At 41.2% G+C, this 25,978-nt stretch overlaps 1 protein-coding gene across 3 annotated transcripts in view; it reads right to left on the reverse strand.

Moving 5' to 3' along the window:
* LOC137659605 (ras-related protein Rab-34-like) overlaps nt 1–25,978 on the reverse strand; it is a 28,585-nt gene that overhangs the window by 552 nt on the left and 2,055 nt on the right. Inside the window, exons 1-8 of one of the 3 annotated variants that reach the window (XM_068394452.1) lie at nt 24,354–24,473; nt 23,673–23,760; nt 9,078–9,178; nt 7,221–7,363; nt 6,626–6,727; nt 2,911–2,975; nt 2,355–2,488; nt 520–718 (exon numbers count right to left, since the gene is read on the reverse strand). In XM_068394452.1, the coding sequence (XP_068250553.1) occupies nt 520–718; nt 2,355–2,488; nt 2,911–2,975; nt 6,626–6,727; nt 7,221–7,363; nt 9,078–9,173 (739 nt within the window). In that variant the 5' untranslated portion in view covers nt 9,174–9,178; nt 23,673–23,760; nt 24,354–24,473. Of the gene's footprint in view, nt 1–519; nt 719–2,354; nt 2,489–2,910; nt 2,976–6,625; nt 6,728–7,220; nt 7,364–9,077; nt 9,179–23,672; nt 23,761–24,353; nt 24,474–25,978 lie in introns of those variants that run through there. The other 2 variants (XM_068394451.1, XM_068394453.1) reach the window with 2 other exon arrangements.

Genomic DNA, 25,978 nt, shown 5'->3' on the forward strand with positions numbered 1-25,978 from the left:
GCAATACGATTTCCAATGATGTTTCGAGAAGACCCCTTCAAAAGGGGTAGTCAATTTTTTAGGTCTATGTGTCCATACTAAAAGTTGGAACTTTGTGAAAAAATTCTAAGAGAATCCCAAACTAGTTGTTGAGCAACTATTTAGATTCCAAATAAAATTTTCTTATGCTAATTTTGTCATTTCTTTCTAGGCTGTGTTCTGTTCTGCTGGATAAATCCAGCTACAGTAACTTAGTAGTTAGAATAAAAACCAATTAATGTAAATAAAATATACTCTGCTAATATCTAAGAAATATAGAACTTTAAACTATGCCTCTTAAATATTTCAATCACACCATAAAATATCTTAACTTAGCATGCCTATGGCACAATTTGGTTAACGTAAAGAGTTTAAATTAAGATGACTTGCTTCCATGAACCAGCACCCTTCAAAGCGGTTTGATTACAAAACGTTCAAAATCACTCGCTGAATACTGCAATACAAAATATAAAACCAGTAGTATATATCCTTGATACTTACTGACTGTATCAGAAGATTTATTCTCATCGGTCCCCTGAACCTCCTCGAGGACAGCCTGATTGAACGTGAGGGATGCCAAGCGTAAGAAGAGAGCATCAACATTGTCTCCTGTCTTTGATGATACAGCCCAGTACTCAGCCCCAAGTCCATGTGCTACCCTCTTTGCTTCTACTTCTATTTGATTATATGCACCCTCACTCTGAAAGTCAGTTATGGTAATTATCGAAAATCAAATTAATCTATGAAGATGTACACTTAAAAATTTTCCAGGAACTGTAAATTGAGAGATATGGCAATGAAAAAACTCTTGAACCTATTAATAAGATTTTAAGAGTAAAATATGACAAATTTTTAAAAATTAATTTGTATTTTTCCTAATTACTGTATACTAAACTTACTCCTTTACTCAGATTTTTATTTTGTATAGGACAACTATTATTTCTATACTTACCTTTCAAAACTAAAATGACATCAGTTCAACAATGACGCTCCCCAAGGGGAGAAACCACAGGGGTTACTCTCATGGGAACCACAACACTGGGGATTACTGTCACAGGGGAAGTGCTAGGAACTATCACATGCTGGTAACACTGACACGGATAGTGGGAACCTGAGTTAATGGCACAGGGGTGACCGACAAAGGGATGACAGGCATTAGTAACCTATAAAGGGGGGACAGGCATTAGTAACCTATAAAGGGGGGACAGGCACAGGTACCTGACAAACAGGCGACAGGCTCGGGTAACCGACAAAGGGGCGACAAGACACAAAAAGTGTGACAAGCACAGAGGAGACACACAAGGGCAATGCAGGCAAGGGCAACACGCACTGGGGTCACATACACAGGGGCGATACACAAGATTTTATTGGCACCCGAGCCTTCTTACTGGCTTTGGTACAGGCACTTTCACTGGAACAGAAGTCTCCATTGGCTTTAGTCTCAATGTAGGAATCATCATTGGTGTCACTGGCACTGGGATCAACAATGATTTCACTGGGGTTTGGCTGGAATCATCGGTCCAGGGGACACCGGGGAAGAATAGCCTTGATCACTAGCTTTTTCAAAAACGACAGAGGGCTTTCCTGCTATACCTTCCTTGGGCCAAATTTGTCATCGACGTTCTGCATAGCAAGAACGTCCAGTGAATCTTCATGTGCAATGATCACTGGGGAACCACCACACACTACCAACCCTGAAAAACTTGCTGATGTAGATAACAGTTCTACCTGCTTCTGAAGCATACTCCTTGGGAACCAAGCCAAGGGTTTATACCAAAAAGCTGTAGCGATCGGCTGACTCAATGGAGCGAAGTGCTATACAGCCTCTTCAGCATTATCTTAGGCATTGCCAAGAATGGCACTAAAGAAGACTTTGCCTTCCTTACTCCTCAAGAGAATATGCTTGTCCTTGAACAGGAGGCGGTGTTCTACACTCGGCATACTGGGATGATTGTTCACAATCATGCCCCTACAAAAAGCACAGAGTGAATGGGGATCTAATGCAGATTTAGCCATGAACCCATGTAATGTCCACCTTCTCCACAAATTAATTCCTTTATGTTTCATTATCAACATAAAGCCAATATTAAACAACCTTGTGTACGACAACAGTACATCTGCACTTGTTGCAGTCCAAGACATAAGTGAAGTCTTTAACAGGAGAGTGGGAGGGGCTACTTGCCCCACTACCCACATGTTGTTAACTACCTTATTAACACGTCAATGGCAGTTTCAGCTCTGCATACAACATTATCTATTTCAAAGGATGAAAGGTTTGTATGCACGGATAAATATTTAAAACCTGATTTACATGAAATGAGAAAAATGCTACTCACCATCAAGTCACGCTTTGTACCAACAAGAAAGACAAGAGGACTGGTATTACGATTTGCCTCCTTAGCTTCTTCCAGCCACTGAGCTGTGTGGGCTAATGTCACTATATTTGTGACGTCAAACACGACCATCACCGCTGTTGACAAGGATATAAAGTTTTTCACATTATCATGGAAGCATGTAAGAAATACAATTCTTAAAAGCTTTGATAAGGTACAAAACAAATCAATATTAACCCTTTTACCCCCAAAGGACGTACTGGTACGTTTCACAAAAGCCATCCCTTTACCCCCATGGACGTACCGGTACGTCCTTGCAAAAAAATGGTATAAAATTTTTTTTTCCATATTTTTGATAATTTTTTGAGAAACTTCGGGCATTTTCCAAGAGAATGAGACCAACCTGACCTTTCTATGACAAAAATTAAGGCTGTTAGAGCAATTTAAAAATAATATACTGCAAAATGTGCTGGGGAAAAAATAACCCCTGGGGGTTAAGGGTTGGAAATAACCAAATAGCCTGGGGGTAAAAGGGTTAAGATATAAGAAATTTTCTTACCATTAGCACCTCTGTAATAGGAAGCAGCTATGCATTTGAATCTCTCTTGTCCAGCTGTATCCCATCTGAAAATATGAAAAATATATATTGTACAACCTACTCCAATATATCTACAACTACAAAAGGTTCCGACGTTATGGCAAATATAATCAATGTATGTAATTCCATTCTCTTTCAAAACCAAATTTCATGAGGTTAAAATAACCAGCGAAGAGTAGCAAAGTTTCTCGGATAATTAGGCGACATAACTAAACTTAGGCGACATAACTGAACTTAGAAAATAAGAAGTATTGTAAAGTACGAACTGTACATAAAGAAAAAATAAATATACATCTCAAACTTCATATCTAAATACAGTATACAGTTTTATGAAAAGAAAAGATGAAAATCAAGTCTAACCATTCTTTAGGTTTTGCATGCACCAACAAAAACTTACTTGTGTACAAACACACACAAGCACATGCATACATAAATATACACACACAACAGATATCACTTAGAAACAAAATTGTTATGGAACATGCTGGCAGATCAAAGAACATGGTAGACATGGTTTACATGATGAAAGTTGAATGTTTTTATGGACAGATAGGACACTAAACATACAAAATATTCACTTAAAATCCAACACGTAACATATTTAATCAAAGCTACAAGGACAAAAACCTTAATGATTGCTTTTTCAGCAAGTACTGTACATAAGGTATGATTATGATAATGCACTAGTATGTAGAGAACATTCCATCTTAAGTCACAGGAACAAGAAATTTTGGTTCAACTGCATGCAAAAATTACATTTAATTATAGTATGTTTTTGTTTTGTTTCATTTGTTGATGTCGGCTACCCCACAAAATTGGGGGAAGTGCCTTGGTATATGTATGTACAGTATGTATGTATGAATAGATAACAGTTCAAAGAAAACATGCATCAAATATCAAAAATTTACATTGATGCAGAGCACAGTATTAAGATTAATCCCGAGGCTGAATTGATTAAAATTATTATTACAAGGCAGGAGAGCTAAATGTATGCTTGCAAAGTTTTCAAGGTGACCTATCTCTTTACACATATTTTTAACGAACTACTGATAGATAGCCTTTTCTCGGATGTATTCATAGATAATTTACTAATAGTATTCGAAAAAAAAAAAAAAAATTTATGGAAGGAATATTTTCCGGGAAACTTCCTGGCCACATTGGTTACTTTTAACAGCGTGCCTTGCCTGGCATCATTATTTCTTGCTATAATCCTATTGCCTATCTTAAAACTTAGTATTTACCCTAACAACATTTACTGTATATGGAGTAGTTTACCTAACAACATTTATGCAATCAGCCAGTTGGGCCAATACAAGATTTCATCAATGAATTTCACCAGCATTAGAAGAGGTGAAAGAACCCTAATAAGAAAGCCTACTACAGATAAGACTTAACCCAAATCTTATGGCATCGAGGCTTTTCAAGAACTGTGGCGGGATGTAAACAAAAACAACCCCCACACCCTTGAATCTTACTTCTGACAATTGTTTCCGCAACACAAACTTTTCCCTGACGTTATCATAAACTGGACTCTTGGACTGAAGGGCAACAAAAACAAAAAATGACCTTAAAACTCTATTTCTCAAAACTTAAAAAATTCTGCATTCAAAATAAGCTTAACATAGAAACCACCAACAAGCAAATTGTAAACTCCATTTCCTTTGGTAGGCAAATCTAAAAACCATTAGGCTATAATTCTCATTATGATTTTGTTTATTTCTTGTACATATATTTTCTATGATGTAGCACCTTTAAAATTATGTAAGTCATGAGTACCATACGCTACTGTATACTAATATTGTTTACATTTTTGGTATACAATACTAAAAATTTTAAAGCCCTGCTGTGCACCTACAATAAAGTTTTGTTTGTGCTGGGATAACCAGAAGAAATTTCACCATTCAAGTAACCCTTAAACTGGCAATAAGATTGGTAACGTCTCTTCCTGGTGTTTGCCAGTCAGGGGTTCGAGTCCCGCTCAGACTCGTTAGTGCCATTAGTGTCCGCAACCTTACCATCCTTGTGAGATAAGGTTGGGGGGAGCCTATAGGTCTATCTGCCGAGTCATCAGCAGCCATTGCCTGGCCCTCCCTGGTCCTAGCTTGGGTGGAGAGGATGCTTGGGCGCTGATCATATAATATATGGTCAGGCTCTAGGGCATTGTCCTGATTGCTAGGGCAATGTCACTGTCCCTTGCCTCTGCCATTCATGAACGACCTTTAAACCTTTAAAATGAGATCTATCATAAAAGATTTTCTATAGATGCATTTATAGATTTTTATGATTCTGATCCATACAAATTTTGAAATTCATTACATACTAGCAAATATTTCTAGTTAATCCAGGAAAAAAAATTTAATCCTCTCCTAAAAAATTTAACCACAGTAAAATAAATTAGATTGAATGAAAATACCATTATATTAAATAGGTTTTAAAATTAAGTGCGAGTTTTGGTGAAAATTTATCATCCAACCAGAATATGCAATCATTGTTAGGAATATTGTTAAAGATGAGAATCTTTAAGGCCTCCTCTGCAAGCACAACAAAATCAGAGAATAAGAACCAACCCCATTTAAAAATGACAAGTTATGGTCATCACTACAATTATGAAGACCAAAATTAACTCCAAGATGACCAAGAATCTTCAGACGACATTGGACATGTAGCTATACAAATTAAAAAGTTGAACAGTTCCAGCTTTTTTTATTTCCATAGAACCCTTTTTTTGAGCGCCTCTTAGTTTCATAGTCAATTTCATCTACTTTTGCAATCCGTATAAGTAACGTACAAGGATTTAATCTGCATTAATGTAAAACATACGCTTAATACATTCAACTAATTAAGAAAAATCTATCATGGAAAAGGCATGCCATTCATAAAAATCCTTCATGAAAATACATTAACACTTTTACCCCCAGGCTATTTGGAAATTTCCAACCCTTAACCCCCAAGGGGTTATTTTTTCCCAGCACATTTTGCAGTATATATTTTTTAAATTGCTCTAACAGCCTTAATTTTTGTCATAGAGAGGTCAGGTTGGTCTCATTCTCTTGGAAAACGCTGAATTTTCTAAAAAAAAATTATCAAAAATATGAAAAAAAATTTTTTTATAGCATTTTTTTGCAAGGACGTACCGGTACGTACATGGGGGTAAAGGGATGGCTTTTGTGAAACGTACCAGTACGTCCTTTGGGGGTAAAAGGGTTAACATTCAGTGAGAGTCACTCCTCTATTTCACCACAAACTTGTGTCAGCTTTCTACTGCTACTTTAGAAAATTGAATATATTTTCATAAAGTGAAATACCAAAATAGTAATAATCCTGCAGCATAGCATAAACATTTACGCAAATCAAAACACTAATGCAAGCAGGCTTAACAGCTTAACAGAGTGTAGAAAATACTCAGCGAGAAATGAATGAGAAGAATTCTTGGTGGAAATGAAGAAGCATTTTATAGCTACTGGAAAATAAACCGAGAATGTCTACATGAGACTTTAAGTGGGGAATAATTTCTACAGCTCCTGAAAAATTAAGGAAGAAAAAGCAAGAAATTGTGAATTATTCAGAGGACAATAACTATATCAACTGACACCAGCTAGCTTTCTTGCTGGACTACATTATTGCACATTTTAAAAGAAAATAACTTATAAAGACACACTCGCTCATATTTACTTACATTTGTAAATTGTAAGGTACACCAAGAATATCAAATCTCTCCACCTCAAAATCAACTCCAATAGTTGCCTTGTAGTTTGAATCAAAGACTTGATGACAAAATCTGAAAATAAAAATAGAGTACAATAAAATATACATGAAAGAATTAAACAGCTTAATCAATACTAGTTTGCCAAATAAATCTACACCTAAACACTTGGTAAACATAAGGAACAAACCCTTTTTATTTATACTCTTCAATCTTTTGTATTTTTTACTACTAGCTGACATACTGCTACTTCCTTATCTATCAATTCTACAACTAATAGTTGATCCCTAGAAAGTGACCAAACCATATCAATCTTATTTTAAAGGATCTGCTGACAAACGGTGAATTGATTCTCAAACTTCGTTACCAATTATCAAATATGTCACATGTAAAAAGTGCCATTAGGAGGTACATACTACAAAGCAAACCATGCCCGTATTTAATAAAGAGAAAATTCAATGACCACAGGGGAAAGAGTCATTGAAATAATATAATCGAGTATATTAGTGGTCGTAACCTAATAATAATGGTATAATGATGAAATTTTACACAAATTCTACAAGCCTACCTATTGACTAGACAAGTTTTCCCTGTTGCAACATCTCCAAGCACTATCATCTTCGATATCTTGAGGCCTGCCTGGAGAGTGCGGTTAGAATTGGCTGCATTCCGGACTGCTTCGTCGAATTCATCTTGCGAGAAGGGGGAGGCCTGCAATGCAATAAGGATATTAATAACTAGAACCCAGGTTATGGAGTCAAAGATGCCTCTCCAAACCCTTAGAGTAAGCTCCCCAGATAAGAGTCTACATACAACTTTCAAAGAACTTGTGTGCAGTAAATTAAAATCCAAGAAGTATAAAATGAATTACAAAACTTAGGGGATTTTGACGAAGGAAAAATCTATTTCTGGGCGAGGGACCTGTGTCACTCCGTTAAATGCTCCTTAAAGCACCATTTCTAAGGTATAAATACTGCTAAATATACCAGAGAAAAAAGTTGCATGGAATACCAGGAATATACCCAGCTCGCTCACCCTTATAGGGTGTCGGTATAAAAACTGGGGTGTGTGAAACCACTACCAGAGTTCCCTTACCAATTAGACTTCTCCCTCCTCAACATCCCCCGTTACAACGAGGTGTCGTTCTCTACAGCTACTGCCACCCCTCCACCACCACCACTACCACTACCCATCCTTCTCCCATCATTCCTTCTAAGCACCCGTGACCGTTCGGACGTGTTTTTCGTAGCTCTGTGTTATTTTGTGTTTTTGAAGAAGTCAGGCGTTTTGGAGATCCCTGCTCCCAAGTTGAGTATTATATTTGTTTAAGACTTTTTTCAAAAGCATTTTATTACATACAAAATTATAAAAAATTATACATAGCTGGCTCCCTGGCAGTAAAGAGAATTGAAGACAGAAAACAATGTAGGATTGGGAGTTAACAGATGGAGGGTCAGGCTCACTATGCTGTCCTACAAAACCTTTCAATTCAAGAAGCCACTCTTGGAATGATATCCTTTCTATATAAAAGAATTAATGTGCATAATCAAGAGTACCCGAGGGAAATTGAAATATATTTTGAATGTGGGCAAAACCCAATGTGGCAAGACAACAAATAAACCGATCTTTAGAAAAAAAAAAAGTTGAAGTTTCAATAACTGTAAACTGAACTTGATACTTGAAAATCAATCTGCCATAAAAATCATTTGTTATTTAAGATAATCTTGATAGTGGTCACTACTTAATACAATTACAATTGGTTACCAGAGTACATTATTATTATTATTATTATCATTACTTGCTAAGCTACAACCCTAGTTGGAAAAGCAGGATCCTATAAGCCCAGGGGCTTAGGCTCCAACAGGGAAAATAGCCCAGTGAGGAGAGGAAATAAGGAAATAGAAGAGAAGTACAGTACTGTAATTAGCAATCAAAATAAAATATTTTAAGAACAATAACAACATGTTATTTGAAAGTGTAGGTTGTTAATTAAAATTTTGTTATAGTGCCTGCACTAAAAATTCAAGAGTGCTAATTAGTACAGGTGTGAGCATATGCAAGTAAAGTACCATGATTAAAAACTAATACTGTACTGTACAACATGCAATGGAAGTACATGAAAAAAAATCTCTTGTTTGCCTAACTAATTTGACTCTAGCTACAGCCATCAAGCTATATTTGCTTCTGATTAAAGAATAACTATTCTCTGATATAATATCTTCAATCAATTTCCTTAAGAGTGAAATGAGTACAGTATTTGTTAGTAGTTATTTACTTTGTACCCTTTAAGAGTACGCATGTTCATGCAATAGTTAGTTAAAGTACTGTATTCTACTTTTGTTATTTTAATCCAAAAGTAAAAATTGGTCTAAAAGACGGTATAGATGCTGTCTCAGTTTCGGGCCAGACAAAAATGAATTCTTACGTGTCTTATAAAAGGCGGCGGGAGTGCAGTTACTATACGATCCTTCTCTGCATGAGTCTGCAACATTTTGTATACGGCAGACCGACTCAACTGCATCAGTCCTGTAAAAACAAAAAACTTTAATATCTACTTTTCACCTACTTAAAAATGTATCAAATATAATAATTACTTCTATCCATCAGGGCCACTTTTGTAAAGTACCTAACATCGAGGATTGCGCAAAGAACCTAACGTCCCTGAGCCACAGACTTTACACCACAGTGATCAAGTCATTTCCCGAGATGTTGGTACTTCTAGTATCATTTTATTTCTGGCAATATTTGAGAATAGCAACAGCGTTAAGTAATTATCAAAGTTTGTTAAAACCAGAATACCTTAAGACCTGTTTAAAATTAATAGTTTTGCATTCTATTTCTCAACAAGAACAGTATAAAATAATTGCTCATGTTATTAGTAAAATACTCACCAAAAATCTTTTAGATGAAAATAATTGTGTTCCTCGATACTAAATGTGAGGTGTCTAAATGAATAACTGTGTAGGAAACCCAATGATCTATTAGGCCATATACAAAAAAAAATCTTCAAGAATTTACTTTACAGTGAACCCTCGCTACTTCGCGGTTCGACAATCGCGGATTCACCACTTCGCGGGGTTTTCCCATAACCCATATATATATACATATCGCGGATTTTCCGGAAAATTCGAAAATACCGCGAAATCTGAAGACAACCAAATACGATATTTTGTTACCTGTAATTCCATTAATACTGTAATTAGTAATATCTGCTCTTACTGATTGTTCATTGCATTACATATGATATATAATTCAGCACAGAAAGAAATAAAACACGAAAAGAGAATGTGATCATACGATAATTCAGTACGTAGTAAAATTAAATCGAACATGAAACGCAAATCAGATGCAGTCATACCATATTAGAATGGTGTGTACTGTAATGGATGTGCTTCTTTTCCATGAATCTTTTGTATGTATACGTACATAGTACAGTACTGCATCCAATAATATTCTTTGTTGCAAAAATCACATTTCGAATACTGTAAGCGTACGAGAGAGAGAGAGAGAGAGAGAGAGAGAGAGAGAGAGAGAGAGAGAGAGAGAGAGAGAGAGAGGCGTAAAATAGCGTACGTAAATTTTTATTATTATTGTTATTATTATTATTATTATTATTGTTGTTGTTGTTAATAAAATTATTATTGTTATTATTATTAATCATTATTATTATTATTATTACTGTACAGTATTATTATCATTATTTATTATTATTACGGTATTGTACTTAATCTACGTACGTTCAGTATGCGCGGGGGCATCTTCTATGAGTAACCAACGCACCATAGTACTGTAAGACGGGTTGTGATTGGTTCAAGCGCTGATAGATGACGAATCAAAACTCAAGTTTTGTTATCTAGCCTGTGATTGGTGTTTTGCCCGCATCTTCTACCCGCAGCATCAAAGTTCTCGCGGGGCTGGATCGTTCACTTTCTCTTTCCGCGTATTGCTGAGTAGACGTTCTTAAGTTTGTGAAGTTTAATCTGTGCTGTGTGCGACTGTTTTAAGTTGAACTTTTTGTTGAACTTTCTGTTACAATGCCTCCCAAGCGTTCTGCTTCTAGTAAGGCTGGTAGTGAGCCTAAACGCCACCGAAGGATGATGACGATAGCTGAGAAGGTTACGCTTCTCGACATGTTAAAAGATGGTAGAAGTTACGCGGCCGCCGGCCGCCATTTTGGCATCAACGAATCCACCGTTCGCTACATCAAGAAGGACGAGGCGAACATTAGAAAGACTGCTGCAATCACCTTTAGCAGATCAGCGAAGCGAGTCGTTACAACGCGTAATAAAACGATCGTACGCATGGAAGGTGCTTTAGCTGTGTGGATTGCCGACTGCCGGAAGAAGAACATAGCGTTGGATACGAACACCATCCAAACAAAGGCTTTGAGCTTATATGAGAATTTTGCTGCAAAGGAACCTAAAGACGACGACGGCAACCATGCTGAAGATGATGATGATGCAGATGATCCTCAACCAGGGACATCCACCGATTCCCAGCCTCAGAAACGTTTTTCCGCAAGCAAAGGATGGTTCGCGAAGTTTCAGAAACGCTTCGCCCTGAAAAGCGTTTCCCTGCATGGGGAGTCTGCTTCCGCTGACACTGCCGCTGCTGAAACTTACGTGAACCAGACTTTCAAGAACATTATCGCTGAAGGTGGATACAAGCCGGAACAAGTGTTTAATATGGATGAAACCGGCTTGTTTTGGAAGAGAATGCCGTCGCGAACTTTCCTGTTCAAAGAGGAAGCCAAAGCCTCTGGCTTTAAGGCATTCAAGGATCGCGTTACCCTCGTGATGTGTGGCAATGCTGCTGGATTTTTGTTAAAGCCGGGGCTTATTTATAAGTCGAAAAATCCTCGCGCTTTGAAAAATAAAAATAAGAATCTCCTTCCCGTGTACTGGATGCATAATCAAAAAGCATGGATTACGAAGATGCTGACCTCCAACTGGTTCCACCAGTGTTTCATCCCGCAAGTCCATGAATATCTCTTAGAGAAGGGCTTGCCATTCAAGATCCTTCTCCTTATGGATAACGCTGGTGGACACGCAACTGATCTGTCGCGTGAGGGCGTTCAGGTTGAGTTCCTGCCACCCAACACCACGTCATTAATTCAACCGATGGACCAGGGGGTTATCAGGGCGTTCAAGGCCCTCTACACGAAGAATACCTTGGCGGACCTCGTTGCGTGTGTGGATGCTGCCCAAGATGACGAGGATGAAGATTTCAACTTGAAGGCGTACTGGCGGCAGTACACCATAGCCACGTGCCTGCAGAATATTCAAAAGGCACTTCAAGAGATGAAACCTGCAACCGTGAATGCGAGCTGGAAGAAGCTGTGGCCCGATATTGTTTACGATGACAAGGGATTTACTCCGTCGGAAATCCAACACTCTGCAATACGGAAATCTGTGCAGTTGGCTGCCATAATTGGAGGTGACGAGTTTGGCGACATGACGACTGAAGACGTCGACGAGTTGTTGGACTGCCATTCCCAGCCCCTAACTGACGCAGACCTCGAAGACCTGACGAAATCGGCAAGTGAGGAAGAGAGTGAGGGTACCCAGGAAGAGACCCAAGAAAATGTCGAAGAAACGGGCTTAACATTAGAACGGCTTGCCAAGTTCTGCAACCATATGAAGGAGGCGAAAGAAATGTTACAAGAGTGGGACGAGGATATGGTTCGCTCGATGCAATTCTCAAATAAGGTCGATGACATCATGACTCCCTACAGGATGCTCTTGGATCGAAAAAAGAAGCAGCGGCAACAACTTCCGATCACAATGTTCTTCCAGCCTCGCAAAAAAGAGCCAGTTCCTCCTGCTAGTACGCCTTCGGAAGAAATTGAAGAAGTTGAAGAGGTGTCCCAGGAAAATACACCTCCGTCTGAAGAGACGTAAAATACTATCATTGACTGCACAGTAGAACACATCATCAGCTTCATCATCATCATTTCTACTGTGCAGCAAATTCATCGCCATCGTCATTCAAGTTTTTCTTGAACTTCTTTCGTGGTGAGTACAGTAACAATCTTTATTTTTTACTTTAACCTGTTTTATAGTTTAGTAATGTACGTACTGTATGCATTAAGTTAAAGGGAAGGTTTTAAAAGTCTACATGTTGTAACCTATCATATTTTTTTTTTTTTAAATTTACATTCGTACGTAAAACAATCTCTCTCTCTCTCTCTCTCTCACTCTCTCTCTCACTCTCTCTCTCACTCTCTCTCTCACTCTCTCTCTCACTCTCTCTCTCACTCTCTCACTCTCTCACTCTCTCTCTCTCTCTCTCTCACTCACTCTCTCACTCACTCTCTCACTCACTCTCTCACTCACTCTCTCTCTCACTCTCTCACTCTCTCACTCTCTCACTCTCTCACTCTCTCTATATATTTGTAAGGTAACATATTTTGTAAATGCTTTTACTGTAAATACTGTATGTACTGTATCATTATTTATCACTATCATCATGCGCGTTAAATGCCTTGTTTGTTCTGAGCGTGGTTGTTTACTGAGCGTACACGCCATCGTTTCAGGCGGCGTCATAAAGAAAAAGATTTCATTTGGAAGTCCTAAGAAAAATACGTAAACTAAAACATTGGTAATAAAAAAATCAACATACAGTACTGTATAATCAATATAATCGATGCAAAAACTAACCTATACATATATGTGTACACTAAATGAGTTTGTTTCTTCATTATGATCAGAGATGAACGTAAACAAAACATTGGTTGCCATTTTTTATCGTGCTTTTTAGGTGTTTAGGAAACACATGATATAAAATCGCCTTTAATATTTGTGCCTGTTTTAGTTTAGGGTGCTGTAGTACATGCATTAAGTGTTCTGTACATTAAAGGGTGGTTTGTTAACAGTACTACGTACAAGGGAAGGTTTTAAAAGTCCGAATATACATGTTAAATAAATAGGTAAATATGCTGTCACTACTTCGCGGATTTTCACCTATCGCGCCCGCGTCTGGAACCTATCTACCGCGATAAACGAGGGTTCACTGTATATTGAACAAACTAGAATGTGAAAAAAGTGCCTTCATACAGTCACTGACTATATTTGAAAACCAATTAAAGGTAGTAACTGCCCTAGTTAATTTGATAACTGTACAAGAATGATGTACTTAATCTATAGTTAAGATCTTATAAACAATAATCATAAATATATTTATTTTTTTATAAGGACGGCAACCAAAATCTAGCAAATTTTATGCATAAAAAGTAAATAATGTATTGTTTTCCTGGTTAACAACACATCAATTACTTAAAAGAAGGGGGGAATTAACAGAAGAGATGAAAACCTGGGTTCACTTTACAAGCAGTTGAGAATACAATAGCCAACAGGACAATTTGTTTAGCTAAAATGCTAATATGATTCATATCAACATAGAAACTGAAGATAGGTATGACAGAAATCAAATCTGGATGGCTGACAAAGGAGTTTCAAAACATTCTTGATACCAAAGAAAAATCTATCCTTCTTAGTTCAAGTAACACACAAATAATAGTAGGGGTTCTTTTAAAGACTGAATCTCAAAGAGCTATACTTCACTTCCTTTATTATTTCTGCCAATAAAGTTGGAAGGAAGTTATGTTCAACCCCCTGTTTGGGTTTATTTGTGAAAAGCTTACTGGCCACAATTTTAATCGTAGAGTAATGAGACTAGCAGGGATTAACCGTTATGTAAAAAGCTGGAAATTATTAAATTTTGGAAGGTCAAGGTCAAAGGTCAAGATCACGGTCAAGCAAAATGTCCGATTCATATAATCAGACATAAGTTTGCATATCGTTGTCACAGACTTCATACTTGGTTCATATCCAAGTATAAGAAAATCCACGCCAATTGATACATGTTGAGGTCAAAGGTCAAGGTTTAGCAAAATGTTGAGAAATAAGCTGCCGCGGTGGAGGTCTGCGCTCTACTGAGTGCCTTCTAGTTAGTTATGTGATAATATTTTTAATGCAAATAACCAATTATTTTGCAAAGCAAATTTCTGTCAAGTGTCAATACAGGAAACTAGTTTTCTTTACTAAGCATAGACCATGACCATCTTATGACTGGCCCTTCAGAACTATAGTACTGTACAATTTTCAAAGAAAACCAAGTTAAAATAAAAAATAAGGATGAAAGTTACCAATAGTGATTTTCTGATCTATATATAAAATAGGAAATACATAAACATATTCAATAGGGCAAAAAGGATAATGAGAAAACCAAGTTTGAGAGAAGAGAAACTAGAATGGTACAAATAATAAAGAATCTTAAAAGCTAAAGTGATATCACTAATTACATGAAAAGTCCTTTACAGTGGAAATTGTAAGTACTTAGTAACCTGCATCTGGAAAAATAAAGACCTTATCCAAGTACTACAGTAGACTACAAAAATCTATCTAAAGACAACCAACGATCAGTTTTGTGATGAAGTCATGTCCAAGATTCTAAAAGTTGAAATGTAAACTACAGTATACACTACAGTATATATGAATTTTATAAATTAAAAGGTTTTCAAAGAGTGAGAGATCAATCATAAGTTACCCTTATAGGAAACTGTGATAAACTTTACTATCATATTAGATCTTCAGAGGTCTTTGCAGCATCCTTGCACAAGCCGGAGAACATTAATTTAAGAATCTGCATATATTTAAAAAGTTTTACAATAAAGTTTTAAGACAATCTCAGTATGAATTTCCAATTAAAGGACATTCAGTAAATATAGTAGCAATATGCATATGTTCATCAAATTAAAAAAAAAAATGCAAAATGCTTACATGCCGAGATAATACGAATGGTGAGAAAAAAATACCAAAGACATCTACAACTGTAGTACAGTACTTAAAATTGAATGGGATCTCAAACCATAAGGAATAGAGTAAAAACCAGTTTAACCAGTCTTCCCATATCATGAACTGTATCCCTGTATTGAATACAGTACGCTCATATCTTATACCGAGTTTCAACTGTGTTGCCATTCTAAAATGACAAATTCGGAGATAATTTGTATTTTTCCTAACCATACAAACCTTAGCTATCTACATTGGGTATTACTTTCGGCGTAGCTGAAATGGCGAGCCATTAGATTTTAACGAGGGTCAACTACCCCCTCGCTAGTTAGTGAGGGGGTAGGGGAGGGGTAGCTAGCTACCCCTCCCCCCTCACACACCGGTGAACTGGTTCACTTCACTTAGAGGTAGGACTTCACGGGGGACAGGGCTGGCGGGCAAGTATGTGTAAATAGCTAAGGTTTGTATGGTTAGGAAAAATACAAATTATCTCCGAAATTGTCATTTGTTCCGTAACCGAAATACAAACCACGCTATTTACATTGGGTGACTTAACCCTTAGGTAGGGTGGTAAGTCCCAGCCTTACTGGCTTTGGCTTTGCCCGGGGACTCAAAATCAGTGTGTGTAGCACTGGAGATAAGGAGTCCCTGCACCTCGCAAGTACGTGCGGCCTACATAAGCTTGTGTGTGAAGGAATGAAGTGTGACCCGTCCTAGGAAGTCGACCTGAAGTCCTTAGATGGAGCTCTAGGCTAGGACGTTCCCAATACCACCTCGTCAGGGTATGGGGGACGCGACAGTATTATCTAATACTAGGAACACAAGGAAGCATGGTTTACCTGCAGTGGTTTGAGGTCAGCTATGCAGAGAACCCAGGATGCTGCTTTCCCCAAGAGAGGGGAGGATGAAGAAAAGAGTAAGGGCCAGGCATACTTTTTCATTCATGCAGACTAAAACAGGGTAACAATGCCCTCAACCTTCTGCTACTTGTCCATTAAGGAGCCTGAGCTTTTAAACCAGCTGTTGTGTAGCCACCACAGGGCCGATAGAGAACGAGCCTCCTGTGGGTCACGTCCTGCAGGTAGCAGGCTGTGAAGGTCATTTGACGCTTCCACACCCCAACCTGCGTCACTGAGAAGTTTCTCTTGAATGTCATGGACGTAGCAATGCCTCTGACATCGTGTGCTCTAGGGCGACGTGACGGAGGAGGGTCTGGATTCAGGGAGAGGTGGATGACCCTGCAAATCCAGGCTGAGATGGTGTACTTCGTGACCCTCCTCTTCGTCCTTCGTGTGCTCACAAACAGGGCTTGCACTCGAGGACGAACAGCAGCTGTTCTGTTAAGATAGAGCCTCAGACTCCATACTGGGCACAGTAGGGGATGGTCTGGGTCATCTGTTACAGAACGGAGACTCGAAATCCTGAAGGAGTCGAACCGTTGGTCCGGAACTCCAGGATTTTGAGTCTTGGCAACAAACTCAGGGACGAACCCGGATGTTACCTCCCCCATCCCCTTGAATGGGCGACGTCGTGCGAGAGACCATGAAGTTCACTGATTCGCTTGGCTGAGGCCAGAGCAAGCAGGAACATCGTCTTCCAAGTCAGGTGACGATCAGAAGACCTGGCGTAATGGTTCGAACGGAGGTCTCTTAAGAGACCTGAGGATACGAACCATGTGCCATGCAGGAGGTCTCTCTTCCCACTGAGGGTAGGTGAGCTCGTAGCTTCGTATGAGTAGTGAAAGTTCCAGCGAGGAAGAAATGTCCATTCCCTTCAGCCTGAAGGCCAGGCTTAAAGCTGAGCGTAAACCTTTCACCGCCGAGACCGAAAGGCGCATTTCTTCCTGCAAATACACAAGAAACTCCGCCATTGCTGGAATAGTGGCATTGAGAGGAGAGATGCCCCTTCCACAACACCAAACACAGAAGACTCTCCACTTCGCCAGGTAGACCCCTGCAGATGACTTTCGCAGGTATCGAGACATCCTTTCCGCAACTTGTTGTGAAAAGCCTCTCTCTGTGAGGAGATGCTGGATAGTCTCCAGGCATGAAGCTGATGCGATGCTACGGCTTTGTGGAAGATGTTGCAGTGTGGTTGTTTGAGTAGCTCGTGTCGTGGACGAAGTTCTCGGGAATTCCGTCAGGAGCTGCAGAAGGCCCGGGAACCACTCTTCATGATGCCATAGCGGAGCTACTAAGATCATTGCTAGGTTGACCGATAGTCTGGTCTTGTTGAGCACCCTTCTCATCAGACCGAACGGTGGGAAGACGTAAACGTCGATGTTGACCCACCGTTGTTGGAAGGCATCTTACCAGAGTGCCTTGGGGACCGGGACTGGGGAAAAGTACAGCGGAAGCTTGAAGTTCAAGTCAGTCGCGAACAGGTCCACCGTCGGGGAACCCCACAAAGTCAGGACTTTGTTGGCTACTCGCGGATCCAAAGACCACTCGGTACTCACTATCTGCAAAGTTCTGCTCAGACTGTCGGCGAGCACATTCCTCTTGCCCGGAATGAAGCGAGCCGATAGTGGAATCGAGTAGGCTTCGGTCCATCTCAGTATCTCTACTGCAAGATGGGATAGCTGTTGCGAAAAGGTACCTCCCTGCTTATAGATATAAGCCACTACCGTGGAGTTGTCGCTTACGACCACCACGGAGTGGGCCGCCAGGATCTGTTGGAATTGTTGAAGTTCCAGATATACGGCCTTCATTCTAGCTGATTATGTGGAGTCACTTTTCTGATTCTGACCAGAGGCCTGAGACCCTGTGGTTCAGAACGTGGGCCCCCCACCCTTCTTTTTGAAGCGTCCGAAAACAGCATCAAATCCGGGAAGAGGACGAGAAGATCCACTCCCATTCGAAGGTTTCCCTCCGTCCCCCACCACTGAAGGTCCATCTGTTCCGCAAGACCCATAGGAACTAGAATGTCCAGGGAATCGAGGCCTTGATTCCACTGGGATTTGAGTTGCCATTGCAGGGATCTCATCCTGAGGCGGCCGTTTGGAACCAGACGGGCCAAGGAGGAAAGGTGTCCTAGGAGATGTAACCACGATTGGGCTGGAAGCTCTTCTCGTCTGAGGAACAGATCTGTGACCCTCCTCAGCCTTGCTATCCTGTCGTCTGACGGAAAGGCTTTGTGGAGATTGGTGTCCAATATCATGCCTAGATATACCAGTCGTTGAGATGGAGGCAGAGAGGACTTCTCGGGATTTACCATGATCCCTAGATCTTGGCAAAGTCCCAGAAGCTTGTCTCAGTGTCGAAGAAAGGTCGACTCCGAGTCTGCCAGGATCAGCCAGTCGTCCAGATAGCGGAGGAGACGGATGCCGATCCTGTGTGCCCACGATGATATCAGGGTAAACACTCTGGTGAATACCTGGGGTGCTGCGGAGACCGAAACACAGCACCTTGAACTGTTAGATCTTGTTGTCTAGGCTGAACCTTAAGTACTTCCTGGAAGACGGATGGATTGGGATCTGGAAGTACGCGTCCTTCAGATCCAGTGTATACATGAAGTCTTGTGGTCTCACTGCAAGTCTGACCGCGTCTGCTGTCTCCATGCTGAACGGAGTTTGTTTGACAAACTTGTTCAGAGATGAGAGGTCGATGACGGGTCTCCAGCCTCCAGACGCCTTCTTTACAAGAAAGGGTTGACTGAAGGAGCCTGGGAAGCCGTCGACGACCTCCTGGAGAGCCTCCTTCTTGAGCATGGTCTCGAATTTTGCCCGAAGGGCTAGCCCCTTTAGCGATCCATGGCAAAGGCGCTCAACGCCACTGGATTCGCTGTCAGGGGAGGAAGAGACGTTAAGAACGGGACGCGATATTCCTGACTGATCACGGAGATCGTCCAGGAATCGGACTCGAGTTGCTGCCACCTGAATGCGCAACTTGCCAGCATCCCCCCACTGGTGGACATGCAGGGGGATTGCCAATCCTAGAGTTTGCGGCCTTAGCCGCTCCCTCTAGGATTCTTGCTTCCCCTGGAGGACTTTCAGCCCTTCTTGTCTTTGACAGGAAAGGGCTACTGCTTGGACATGTTCGTTTTTGCTGCCGCTGCCGGTTTCGTCGTCTTGGATTGGCGAGGTTGTTGAGGTGCTGGAGGTTTGTAGGGCTTAAATGTAAGAGCCCTTTGGAGAAGAGAATCGTGGTTCGATCTCCATATCTCAGCTGCCTGTTCCGCATCCTTGGGCTCAAACAGACTCTTTCCCAAGATAGAAGAGTGTCTGAGCTTGCAGGTATCCACGGCTGGGACCCTCGAGTGGAACCTCTTGGTCACCGCATCTCGTCGTTTCAAGATGGAGTTTGCCCACAAGTTCGAAACTATGTGGGGCAGAAACTCTATGGAAAGTGTGCCCGAGAGAAGGAAGGTCTCCAGGGCTTTCCTGATGCTCTCCTTGGACAGATCTTCGGGTCGCAGCAGGATGCCCAGAGACCCTAGCCAGACATCCAGCCACGAAGTGGCCTGTATGGCGCACTTTGCGACCTTCTCCTGACTCAGGATCTCTGTTGCCGAGAATGTCACCTGCCGGCTAGAGAGTCTCTCAAGAGAGACTCCCCTGGTAAGCTCTTCCACGGAGTGGTGCTCTGAATCATGCTGCTCTCCTCCTGGTGAACTGGCAGCAAAGTCTCCTGTCCCCAAAAGCTCTACTTGGGGGAACTCTTAGAGTCCTTCGATTCCCTCCTAGGAGGGAAACGTAACTCCAACAAAAAAGTCTGAGGGCTCTTCTCTCCTTAACACGGGACGAATCTCCTGCTCGAGGTGGGGTTTCTCCCATTGGTGTGGTGGGAGAAGGTCTCGCCTTCGAAGCACGCTCGCGCGATGGGAAAACCCCAGGGGTGATGGGAAAACCCCAGGGGTGATGGGAAAACCCCAGGGGTGATGGGAAAACCCCAGGGGTGATGGGAAAACCCCAGGGGTGATGGGAAAACCCCAGGGGTGATGGGAAAAACCCCAGGGGTGATGGGAAAAACCCCAGGGGTGATGGGAAAAACCCCAGGGGTGATGGGAAAAACCCCAGGGGTGATGGGAAAAACCAAGGGGTCGCGCGCGAGAGACCGTTGAAAACACTCTCGCGCGGGCATGCAGCCGCGCGAGAGAGACATTATAGGGTGAGCAGGAACCAGATTGAAGAGCCCGTGAAATATGTCGGCCCGTGCGCGCAGCTGTCAGCATGCATGCGTACGAGGTTGTTGGAGCTTGAAGATCGTCGGCGCTTGTGCGCGAAAGAAGATTGACAGTGCTAAAGATCGATGGTGCTGAAAGATCGTCGGCGCTTGAAGATCGCCGGCGTTTGCATGCGAAAGAAAATCGTCGGCGCTTGCGCGCGTAAGAAGATCGTTGGCGCGGGGAACCATCAGAGCCTGTGCGCAGACGATCGTCGGAGGTTACGTACATAGGGAGATCGTCAGCGCTAGCGCGCCAAAGAAGATCGTTCGCCAAGAAGATCGACGGCGCTCGAAGATCGTTGGCGCTAGCGCGCGTAAGAAGATCGTCAGCGCTCGCTCGTGAAGGAAGATCGTCGGCGCTCGCGCGCGTGAGAAGATCATCGGCGCTCGCGCGCGTGAGAAGATCGTCGGCGCTTGCGCGCGTACGAAGATCATCAGTGCTAGCGCGCAAAAGAAAATAGTCAGCCAAGATGATCGTCGGCGCTTGCGCATGTAAGAAGATCGTCGGCGCTTGCGCATGTAAGAAGATCGTCGGCGCTTGCACGCGAAGAAGATCGTCAGCGCTGGCGCGCAAAAGAAGATCGTCAGCGCGTAGGAAGATCATCGGCGAGCACGAGCGCGTACGCCAAGATGAAGGGACAGCTGACAGGACGATCCGGAACTGGGACGATCAGGACTGGAACAGGATTCCTCTGGATGGAATTCTCAGGAACAGTAGGCGAGTGTTGGCGCGCAGGGGATACCTGGCGCTTAAGGGACTTACTCACAGTGTGAGAAAGCCCCTTTTGCCCCGAAGGTACCGGTGCCCGTTGGATAACGGGGTGCGTAGGCGCCCACAGCGTCAGCAGCCAGGAACGGAGACGGCAGGTCAGCAGGTCTAGGAGATGGCGAACTGCGGAGAGGTTCCGAACAGCCGGCTGGTCTGAACAGGAACAGTCCTCCGAAGAGGGGTCTTTATGAGTGGCCTCTCTCGTGAATGAGAGAGGGGAACAATTCGTAGAAGAGACTAGAAGACACTGATGATGGCGCCCCTTAGGGCCGTTGGATCAGCAAGCTGACCTATAAGGAGCAATCCTCCGAAGAGGGGTCCTTATGAGTGGCCTCCCTCGCGAACGAGAGGGGTCACAAGATTGATCCTGCAGCTCCTCAGCCCCTTGAGCATAGCTGCAGGTGCGACCGCTCAGCCCCAAGAGCATAGTCACACGAAATTTCATAGTCCGGCCTTGCAACCGGTCAGCCCCTTGAGCATGGTTACATGAGCAGTCGCTCAGCACCAAGAGCATAACCGCCCGAGGACCAGGAAAATCCATCCAGGAATTATTAAGGTAAGAGAAGTTCCCCCTGCAGGGGAAAAAAACTCATACCTGGGAAGGGAACCTCCCTCGGTAGGGAAGTTACCTACCCCTGGAGGCGAACCTCCTGAGCGTTCTAAGATAAACTAAAGAGCTGACAGTTGTCACGGGAGAACTTCTAAGAGAAGGGAACACGCCCATGATGATGTCCTAGAGAGGCGGCAGCAACAGCAGACTCCCAAGGCACAAACAGGGCAGCTCTGCTTCGTTGGCACATTTAGGCAAACGAAGAAACCAGATCGTAACTGGGAAAAAAAAAAAATAATTAGTTAACAAAAATTCCCCCGAGAGGAACTCCAAAGAGAAACCTCGAGGGAATAGGAACATAAGAATTACAAACCAAGTATGCGCCCTCCTCCCCCACTGACATTCACGGGAGAAGGGGGAGGGCGGAGAACTGTAACAAAAACAGAATTATAACAGAATTATAATTATGTAATTCATTTAAGAATGTTCACAAATAGTAAGAACGACTGAACCCCGAAGGGAAGCGTTCTCCACAGAAGCTGAAAAGTTAACAAATACAATTAGATTCATTGAAAATAATTGAGACAAATAAACGGAATATCAACTCAACCCGCAACGGGAAAGAGGCTACCGTAATAGCACGTAGTAGTAGTAAAAGGGTGAACGACCTCGAGTAGAGAGAGAGACCGTAGTCAAACTAAACTCCCACGTTCCCTTCGCTGAGAGACCAAGTTCCCCGCAGGGAAGGAGGAACAGCGGGGAAAACAGAAGAATGGAGAAAGTCCAACGATGACGATTCCCCACGGCGGCCGAAAATCGGAAGCCGAAGGAACGACCGAAGGACCAAGAGATCGTGCCTCATGACGTGCAACCGCGGTGGCCTGGAACTACGCGGTGACGTTGTCGTACATTACACACACACAGCACAAACACTGAAAAGGAAACTTACTATATTTCTATACCCAAATATATACATAAACATAAAGAATGTTTATATATATATTAAGTATAAGAAAAAGTAAGTAATTAAGTAAAGACAAAACATTAATGGCTTTCAAGCGAGGGTGAGAGCAGACACATCTGCCCACCACCCGAGCCAAAAGCGAAGTGAACCAGTTCACCGGTGTGTGAGGGGGGAGGGGTAGCTAGCTACCCCTCCCCTACCCCCTCACTAACTAGCGAGGGGGTAGTTAACCCTCGTTAAAATCTAATGGCTCGCCATTTCAGCTACACCGAAAGTAATACCCAATGTAAATAGCGTGGTTTGTATTTCGGTTACGAAACAAACAAATCATCCATATAGTAAATGTGAGCTTTACCCATGAATCGGCTTATACCTGTAACTTGCATTTTCTCTAAATTCACGAGATTAATTTGTAAAACCAAAAACAAAATAAAAACTAAAATATTTCAATTACTTTCTTCTACATAACCATCTTCACTATATTAACCACAAACTAATTTAAATGGTCAAAAGTTTTAATAACCATGATTGCAACAACATGAAAACTACACAGCTATCATGCACAACTAGCTAAACTGTGCTAGTACTCGGGTAATTCATTCCATGCATAAAAAATTCTACGTTATGAAAAATTCTCATGCAACGAAAGAATATTATGCATTCTACACGAGAAAAAGAGAATCTTACTCAGACAAGCCGTACTAGCTAAGACCATAAATACGTCTTCAAAGTGGATTCACTACGCACTTTAGTCTCTCGGACCACTCCTACAAAACTCACATGTATCAAGAGTAACAGCCAGAAGACAAAAGATGTCAGGAAAGTTGAGCCAATTGCTCGAATGGACAAATCACACACGTTAACAACACTGTAACATATGGTAATAAGATGTTAGTATTTGGCTTACACATGCTCGTTGGGTCTTGATAAGGAGCTTAAATATACTGTAGATAAAGTTTATAGACTATGATAACAAATATGATTTATATATATGTACAGTACAGTATATTAATTTTGCACCTTATGATTATTCACCTCTTAATTATTAATTCTGATTATTCACCTCTTAATTATTAATTCTATTCATTCACCGGCATTATAGCAAGAATACTGTACTATACAGTACACTTATATCTACTGGTATACATACAGTATATTGTATACAGTATTATACATATCTTAAAACAATCATGCCACCCACAAAATGCTTATACTGTAAAAAAAAACAGCCACATAGTAAAAATACATCAATAACACTAAAAAGGCATGTAATTAAATTCTCTTCACTGAGAACTTGACTTCTCTACAATAAAAATTAACGGCGAAAAACACATTTCATCAGGTCATTATAAGGACTTTTTGGAGAGGAAAATATAAGTTCTCTGAAAGCACTAGAAGTTCATATCACATCTTAGAGGGAACAGGATACACCAACAATCTAGCTGATAAAATCGTGTTCACCTGCAGCCCTAGGATCCCGAAGGTGACGATGCGAGTCACTGCTCCTACGAAGCGCCATACTCTACTTCACCGCTAAAGGTGAAATCGAATCTTCTACACAGTATATCTTCAATGCTGAAACTTCAAGTTTAAAAGTCAAGGAGTAATGCATTTCTTGGGTTAAAGAATTAGCCGTGATGCGTTACTAAGAAAAATAATCAGTATAGCCGCTCGATGCCTATCAAACGTCTAGGAAATTAAACATACTGCATGTACTGTATACACTCCTAAATGGGTTAATCAATAATTTACATTAAAAATAGCAATACTGTACATTAGACTTTAATCAAAATCTTTAAATAAAGATGACAAATTCATAGATAATTTGTTTTTTCCTTAACTAAGTTAATACAAACCTGGAGTTATTTATTATGGATATTTTTCGAGCTTTGCCAAAAGAATATCCATAATAAACAACGTCATGTTTGTTAGTTTGGTGAATGATATTGTATTTCTCAAGAGGTAAACTCGCAAATGCAATAAGGATACAAAAGTGACAAGGCTATATATGATGTCAAACCGTTTACCATCCTTCAAATTAACATATCCAAAACGTTGCAGGAGCTGTGTACTTGAAGGATGAAATATTGTTCAGTAAAATAGCATTAATTTCAAAAAGCGATTCATATTTTTCCTAATTAAACAAACCTGAGCTCTTTAATAAGAGGATGATTTCAATGAAACTGGAATTACCGTTAAAATTTAACGAGGCACTATAGTTGTATCTAACAGCAGGTGACGATGATGCTCTGCCCACCTGTAAGCCATTAAAAGACTTGCTTTTGATCTTTAGGCCAGAGACTTTTAAGTTGGTTGAGGAGGGAAGTATAACCATAACCCAATAAATGACACCAATAATTCTGTATTGGTAAAACGTCAACTCTCCAACAGCAATCAAGCAAGCTTAGTTTATTCCAGGTAGTTTGGCCCTTCAAGTTCAATCAAATCAAAGTCAATAAAGTTAAAGTTAAAGCTCTTATTAGCCTAATTCCTCTCAACCCTTTGCTTTAGACTTTGAGAGTACTTTTGACATCAGAAATCATATTTCTGGGGCGACCTGTGACGGCCGGTGAAAGAAGTCCTTCTTTACACTTTTCTAATATAAATCTTCCAAATATACTAGAGAAAGATAAAAGCATGGAATGCAGAGGTTACTACCCTCGCGCGATCACCTTGTGGGTGTCATGTATACAACAGGGGCGTGTGAAAACCACTATTCACAGGCTGTCTTCCATTTAGATAATCCCTTCATCAAAGGGGAGGGCCGTGACAGGCCCTAGAGAACACAGTTGGACTACCCCACCGACACCTACTACGTGCGCCCTCCAGGTCATCCTTCTGTTTTGGTCTCTTCCCAGAAATAGATTTTTCCTTCGTCAAAATCCCTTTATCATCAAAATTCAACTAGGCCTAACCAAAATAACTTGACAACAGAATTATATGAGATTATATTGACACAGACCTACATGGCGGAGGATTATGAAGTGCCAAGTAGGAGATGATGAATAGAGAAGTTTTGAATTAAAAGCTCAAGATAAGAGACGACTGGTGAAATCTAACCAAGGCCCTTTACATCAATAGGCGTA

Source organism: Palaemon carinicauda, chromosome 20 (assembly GCF_036898095.1).
Source record: "Palaemon carinicauda isolate YSFRI2023 chromosome 20, ASM3689809v2, whole genome shotgun sequence".
In the NCBI taxonomy this organism is placed as follows: Eukaryota; Metazoa; Arthropoda; class Malacostraca; order Decapoda; family Palaemonidae; genus Palaemon; species Palaemon carinicauda.